Source organism: Bufo bufo, chromosome 2, assembly GCF_905171765.1.
Source record: "Bufo bufo chromosome 2, aBufBuf1.1, whole genome shotgun sequence".
Taxonomy (NCBI): Eukaryota; Metazoa; Chordata; class Amphibia; order Anura; family Bufonidae; genus Bufo; species Bufo bufo.
In genome coordinates, this window is record NC_053390.1 from 590,516,712 (window position 1) to 590,524,614 (window position 7,903).

The window sequence follows — 7,903 nt, forward strand, 5'->3', positions numbered from 1 at the left end:
ATACCCTTTTATGGATAGATTTAAACTTGGCCTGATACAGCAGAAACCACTGATTTAGGGAATTGCTAAGTTGGGAATTGTATTTCAACCCAGAACAAAAACTGTGCTTTGGCGGACACTAAATAACTTTACCAGCCACAGCAGTAAACACAGATTTAGCTGAATATAAATTGTAGGCCTATTATTTAGGCGCTGGATGACAGGTATATGTTTACGGACAGAATTAGACTTGGAGATGCACGGTAGCGTTTGAAGTTATTGAGAATGACCCTATCCGCACCTTCAATCTAATATACCCTTTTATGGATAGATTTAAACTTGGCCTGATACAGCAGAAACCACTGATTTAGGTAATTGCTAAGTTGGGAATTGTATTTCAACCCAGAAAAATATATATCCTTTGCCAGACAGCAGACAGTATTACAATTGGCTAGCCACAGCTGAAACACCAGATTTAGGGTACTGCTATTTTGGCAATTGTATTTCACCCCTCAATAAAATAGCAAGCACAGCCAAGCCCCTGATGTAGGATATAGCAAAAAAAAAAAAAAACACACTATTGATGGTTAAATGGACTTGGTGGCAGCTTGTGCTGGCGCACCACAAGACGCAAAATGGCCGCCGATCACCCCAGAAAAAAGTGACAGAAAAACGCTCTGGGCAGCCTTAAAACAGTGAGCAATTAAATAGCAGAGGTTGAATGATATACAGCTGTACTTCGATCACTTCAGTAATTGTTTTTGAAGACTAAATGACTGCCTAATCTCGCCCTAACAGCAGCAGCTGCATCCTATGCCTACACTGATCAGAGCAGAGTGACGTGCGGCGCTACGTGACTCAAGCTTAAATAGAGGCTGGGTCACATGCTGCACTGGCCAATCACAGCCATGCCAATAGTAGGCATGGCTGTGATGGCCTCTTGGGGCAAGTAGTATGACGCTTGTTGATTGGCTGCTTTGTAGCCTTTCAAAAAGCGCCAAGAAAGCGCCGAACACCGAACCCGAACCTGGACTTTTATGAAAATGTTCGGGTTCGGGTCCGTGTCACGAACACCCCCAAATTCGGTACGAACCCGAACTATACAGTTCGGGTTCGATCATCCCTACAAGCGATCAAAAAATGTCCCCCAAATTAGTGCCAATAAAACCGTCCACTCATCCCGCAAAAAATGAGCCCCTACCTAAGATAATCGGCTAAAAAAAAAAATATATGATTCTTAGACTATGAAGATACAAAATTTTATTTTTTTGGTTTATAAAAGGATAATATAGTGTAAAACATAAATACATTTAAAAAAAGTAGACATATTAGGTATTGCCGCATCAGTAAGAATCTGCTCTATAAAAATACCCCATGACCTAACCCCTCAGGTGAACACGTTCAAAAAGATAAAATAAAAACGGTGCAAAAAAAGGTATTTTTTTTGTCACCTTACATCACAAAAATTGTAATAGCAAGCGATCAAAAAGTCATATGCCCCCCAAAATAGTGCCAATAAAACCGTCCTCTCATCCTGAAAAAATTAGCCCCTACCTAAAAACTAAAAAAAAAATGACTCTTAGACTATGGAGATACTAAAATGTTATTTTTTGTTTATAAAAAGATAATATAGTGTAAAACATAAATAAATTTTAAAAAGTAGACATATTAGGTATCGCCGCGTCCATAAGAATCTGCTCTATAAAAATACCTCATGACCTAACCCCTCAGATGAACACGGTCAAAAAAATAAAATAAAAACAGTGCCAAAACAGCAAGTTTTTGGCAAATTTTCCATTTTAATCCGTTTTTTTTTCCAATAACAAAGCAAGGGTTAACAGCCAAACAAAACTTAATATTTATTACCCTGATTCTGCAGTTTACAGAAACACCCCATATGTGGTCGTAAACTGCTGTATGACCAAACGGCAGGGCGCAGAAGGAAAGGAACGCCGTATGGTTTCTGAAAGGCAGATTTTGATGGCCTTTTTTTAGGCACCATGTCCCATTTGAAGCACCCCTGATGCACCCCTAGAGTAGAAACTCCATAAAAGCGACCCCATCTAAGAAACTACACCCATCAAGGTATTCAAAACTGATTTTACAAACTTTATTAACCCTTTAGGTGTTCCTCAACAGTTTATGGAAAATGGAGATGATATTTCAGAATTTCTATTTTTGGTAACCTTGCCTCACAAAAATGTAATATAGATAAACCAAAAATCAGATGTACCCTAAAAATAGTCCAAACACAACTGCCACCTTATCCCATTTTTTTTCAAAATGGGGTCACTTTTATGGAGTTTCTATTCTATGGGTGCATCAGGGGGGCTTCAAATGGGACATGGTGTAAATTAACCAGTCCAGCAAAATCTGCCTTCCAAAAACCATACGGCGCACCTTTCCCTCTACGCCCTACTGTGTGCCCGTACAGTAGTTTACGGCTACATATGGGGTGTTTCTGCAAACTACAGAATCGGGGCAATAAATATAGCATTTTGTTTGGCTGTTAACCCTTGCTTTGTTACTGGAAAAAATTGATTAAAATGGAAAATTTTGCCCAAAAATTTAAATTCTCAAATTTCATCTCCATTTGCCAATAACTCTTGTGCAACACCTAAAGGGTTAACAAAGTTTGTAAAATCAGTTTTGAATACCTTGAGGGATGTAGTTTCTTAAATGGGGTCACTTTTATGGAGTTTCTACTCTAGGGGTGAATCAGGGGGGCTTCAAATGGGACATGATGCAAATAAACCAGTCCAGCAAAGTCTGCCTTCCAAAAACCATACGGCGCACCTTTCCCTCTACGCCCTACTCAATTCAGACCTGCGGTTTGCGGCTTTTACCTGGTGCAGAGGCGGCGGCGGTGGTGCCATCGGTTCCCCATGGGGCTGTAGGGGGGACCCGATGGCATGGAAGGCAGCGCGATGCCTTCCTGAGGCATCGCGCTGCCTTCCGGTGAAGAGCCTGTGAGATCCAGCCCCCTGGATCTCACAGGCCGGAAGCTGTATGAGTAATACACACAGTATTACTCATACAGCCAATGCATTACAATACAGAAGTATTGGATGTATACATATTAGGTATCGCCGTGTCCGTATCGACCGGCTCTATAAACATATCACATGACCTAACCCCTCAGATGAACACCGTAAAAAATAAAAAATAAAAACTGTGCTAAATAAACCATTTTTTTGTCACCTTACATCACAAAAAGTACAACAGCAAGCGATCAAAAAGGCGTTTGCCCACCAAAATAGTACCAATCTAACCGTCACCTCATCCTGCAAAAAATGAGCCCCTACCTAAGATAATTGCTTAAAAAAAAAAAAAAAACTATGGCTCAGAATATGGAGACACTAAAACATAATAAAAAAAAAAAAAAGCTGTTATTGTGTAAAACTTACATAAATAAATATACATATTTGGTATCGCCGCATCCATATAGACTGGCTCTATAAAAATGTCACATGACCTAACCCCTCAGATGAACACCGTAAAAAATAAAAAATAAAAACTGTGCTAAATAAACCATTTTTTGTCACCTTACATCACAAAAAGTGTAATACCAAGCAATCAAAAAGTCATATACACCCCAAAATAGAGCCAATCAAACCGTCATCTCATCCCGCAAAAAATGAGACCCTAGCTAGGATAATCGCCCAAAAACTGAAAAAACTATGGCTCTCAGACTATGGAAACACTAAAACATGATTTTTTTTTTGCTTAAAAAAAGAAATCATTGTGTAAAACTTATATAAATAAAAAAAAGGATACATATTAGGTATCGCCGCATCCGTGACAACCAGGTCTATAAAAATATCACATGATCTAACCTGTCAGATGAATGTTGTAAATAGCAAAAAATAAAAACGGTGCCAAAACAGCTATTTCTTGTTATCTTGCCTCACAAAAAGTATAATATAGAGCAACCAAAAATCATATGTACCCTAAACTAGTACCAACAATACTGCCACCCTATCCCGTAGTTTCTAAAATGGGGCCACTTTTTTTGAGTTTTTACTCTAGGGGTGCATCAGGGGGGCTTCAAATGGGACATGGTGTCAAAAAAAAACAGTCCAGCAAAATCTGCCTTCCAAAAACCGTATGGCATTCCTTTCCTTCTGCGCCCTGCCGTGTGCCCGTACAGCAGTTTACGACCACATATGGGGTGTTTCTGTAAACTACAGAATCAGGGCCATAAATAATAAGTTTTGTTTGGCTGTTAACCCTTGCTTTGTAAAAGTAAAAAAAAATTTAAAAAAATGGAAAATCTGCCAAAAAAAGTGAAATTTTGAAATTGTATCTCTATTTTCCATTAATTCTTGTGGAACACCTAAAGGGTTAACGACGTTTGTAAAATCAGTTTTGAATACCTTGAGGGGTGTAGTTTCTTAGATAGGGTCACTTTTATGGAGTTTCTACTCTAGGGGTGCATCGGGGGGCTTCAAATGGAACATGGTGTAAAAAAAAACAGTCCAGCAAAATCTGCCTTCCAAAAACCTTATGGCATTCCTTTCCTTCTGCGCCCTGGCGTGTGCTCGTACAGTAGTTAACGACCACATATGGGGTTTTTCTGTAAACTACAGAATCAGGGCCATAAATATTGAGTTTGGTTTGGCTGTTAACCCTTGCTTTGTAACTGGAAAAAAATTATTAAAATGGAAAATCTGCCAAAAAAGTATAATTTTGAAATTGTATCTCTATTTTTCATTAATTTTTGTGGAACACCTAAAGAGTTAACAAAGTTTGTAAAATCAGTTTTGAATACCTTGAGGGGTGTAGTTTCTAGAATGGGGTCATTTTTGGGTGGTTTCTATTATGTAGGCCTCGCAAAGTGACTTCAGACCTGAACTGGATCCTAAAAATTGGGTTTTTGAAAATGTCTGAAAAATATCAAGATTTGCTACTAAATTTCTAAGCCTTGTAACATCCCCAAAAAATAAAATATCATTCCCCAAATGATCCAAACATAAAGTAGACATATGGGGAATGTAAAGTAATAACTATTTTTGGAGGTATTACTATGTATTATAGAAGTAGAGAAATTGCAACTTGGAAATTTGCAATTTTTTACAAATTTTTGGTAAATTTGGTATTTTTTTATAAATAAAAATGAATTTTTTTTACTTCATTTTACCAGTGTCATGAAGTACAATATGTGACGAAAAAACTATCTCAGAATGGCCTGGATAAGTCAAAGCGTTTTAAAGTTATTAGCACTTAAAGTGACACTGGTAAGATTTGCAAAAAATGGCCAAGTCCTTAACCTCCCTGGCGGTATGATTATGTCAGGAATTTTGTTCCAAAAGCGGTACCATTTTTTTGCATGGAAATTTGGTGTTATGTATTGTAGGCCTGCAATTCTTAGTAATTACTTACTTAAACCTGACCAATAAAGACTCTAGTAGACCTCTCAGATGTGATAAAGTTCGAAAAAATAAAATCATGAGTTATAATCTAATAAATAATATAATTTTATTCAGTAATGTAATAAATAATGAAATTTGTCAAACAAAAGAAAATTCAGTAAACATCCTGGGTGTGGTAAATTTTGAAACATGGGACTGCACATAGACCAACGTCACAATCAGGGCAATGGAACCTGGTTTCCTTTCGGATTTTTTTTCCATTTCCATCTCGCTTTGAGCAGCAAACTACACACATCCTTGTAGGTGCTGCCTTTTTTGCGCTTGGCGGGATGTAATCCATAAAGTGACGACCAGTCAGCCTCTCTGGGTTTACAACGTCAACAGCGCGACGTCCAGATCTGTTCACGGCCACTGATGGCGTTTGGTAGTTCACAAAAATCTGCTCCGCCACCTTCCAGATGAAGTCAGAGTGAACAAGAGGCTTGTCACTCTTTCCTCTGTGCAGTATATAGGCATTCCACAGACATTGTTCCAGGAGATGCCTGAATATTTTTTTGTAGTATTTTTTTTGTTGCTTCCGCATAGCTGGATAGAATGTCATCGCCTGATCGGCTCTATCGACTCCTCCCATGGTGTTATTATAGTCGATCACAAGTTGTGGCTTTATGACATCTTTCCCACCTCTTGTGTGGACCGTGGTAGTGGAGGTGTTATGTACTGTACTCATTAGGCACACGTCTTTTTTGTCACGCCAACGCATTGCCATCATCTTTCCTTTCTGCCAGGCCACCATTTCTCCTGTTTTCAGTTTTTTCTTGGAAAACATACATGGCAGGCCACGTCGGTTGGCCCTAACGGTTCCATATGCGTCAGTCTTGTTTTTTAGTAGAAACTCGTACAGCTCAGGCGACGTGTAAAAGTTGTCTGTTGTCACACAATACCCCTGATTGAGCAATGGTTCAAGCAGTGAAAGGACTGATGACGTTGCCATCCCATAGCCGCTGTACCTGGGGTTGAATTGTGTTCCTTTGCCGGTGTATATGATGGAATTCCATATATAGCCAGTTGTAGACTCGCAGAGCATATAGGATTTTATTCCAAACCGCGCTCTCTTGGATGCGATGTATTGAATCCAGCTGAGGCGTCCTTTGTAAGCCATCAGACTTTCATCAATGCTAATGTCTCTGTCTGGCACATAGGCCTGCTGGAAATTGGTTATGATCATTTGGAATACTTCCCAGATCTTCTTCAGTTTTGGCGCTGGATGTGTGGCTTCGTCAAATTCCTCATTGTTGGTGAAGTGTAAATTCTTCATTATGAGGGAAAATCGGTACTCGGACATGATGGTGCCAAAAAATGGGGTTGCCAGCAATTTATTGGTAGTCCAGTACCATTTCTGCAGGGGTTTCCCCACCACCCCCTGAAGAAGTATTAGCCCCAGAAATTTCCATATGTCCTCCTTACTCACCGGTTCCCATTTTCTGGTTCTGGAAAATCTGCTGTGCAGAGTAGTGGATTGCTGCTCTTTGTAGCGGTTTGTCTCCGTGACAATCTTTTCAATGACGTCATCCGTCAGAAATAATTTTAGGTACGCCAAAGGATCATTGTGATCAACGTCTACCTTCATCCCAGGCGATCCTGTAAACGGGAATCTTGGCGGTGGTACTGCATCCATACCGCAATCAATAGGGCACCAAGAGCGCACCTCACTGAGCTCAAGTGAAGATTCGTCGCTGTCGCCACTTCTCTGGTCAGAGTCGGATGACGAATCTTTCCACGAATCGCTATCGCTGTCGCTCAATTCTGCGAGGGGCTCTGTGTCGCTGTCGCTGTCAATTATCTGATCCAAACCCGCTTTGGTGATGCTAAAGTGACGCTTTGATGCCATGGTAAAAAATATATTTTTTTTTTGCTTAGAAAAAACAGCTAAAAGGGCAGCCAGGGCAGTGTAGAATGATCAGATGTCAAATCTGTCAAATCTGAGGTGATAGTGTAATCTGACAGGATTTCACTGTATCACCTAACTTTATGTGTGTGTTTGACTTTTATACAATGTATTTTTTTTTTTTTTTTTTTGAATCTCCCGCCCAGTTCCGCCTCTGTGAGGCGCTGCGGCTCACAGAGACGAAACCAGGAAGAGAGATGAGACATCCGCCGGAGCTCTCACCGGCGATCACAGCGGGGAACATCGGGATTAGGTAAAGACACCCGCCGCTCCCTCTGCAATGTACCCCGAGCGTGACTCGGGGTTACCGCTTCTGGCAGCGAAAATTAACCCCGAGTCACGCTCGGGAATACCGTCAGGGAGGTTAAGGTGAAATAGGGCCGAGTCCTTAAAGGGACACTGACAGGCCCAATTAGCATATTTAGGCATATATATGTCAGTACAGGTCTTATAAAGTCTATTAAAATCATCTAAGTATCCCCCCTGTCCACCTTATAAATACCGAAATATTAAGTTTTATAACCTGCTTGTCCGGTCACCAATCTGCCCAAGGGGCGGCGTTTCATCTGAAAATGCGCCCAGCCAGCCGCTCCCAACTGCCGTCTGC

At 40.3% G+C, this 7,903-nt stretch overlaps 1 protein-coding gene across 1 annotated transcript; it reads right to left on the reverse strand.

Annotated features, from left to right (window-relative positions):
- Positions 1-5,505: 5,505 nt before the first annotated feature.
- LOC120990979 (piggyBac transposable element-derived protein 4-like) lies at positions 5,506-7,239 on the reverse strand. Its single transcript, XM_040419871.1, has one exon. The coding sequence runs from the start codon at positions 7,237-7,239 to the stop codon at positions 5,506-5,508; it is 1,734 nt and encodes a 577-aa protein (XP_040275805.1).
- Positions 7,240-7,903: the final 664 nt, after the last annotated feature.

Excerpts from the sequence above, each read along its gene's own strand:
- LOC120990979 (XM_040419871.1), bottom strand. The coding sequence starts at position 7,239 with ATGGCATCAAAGCGTCACTTTAGCATCACCAAAGCGGGTTTGGATCAG.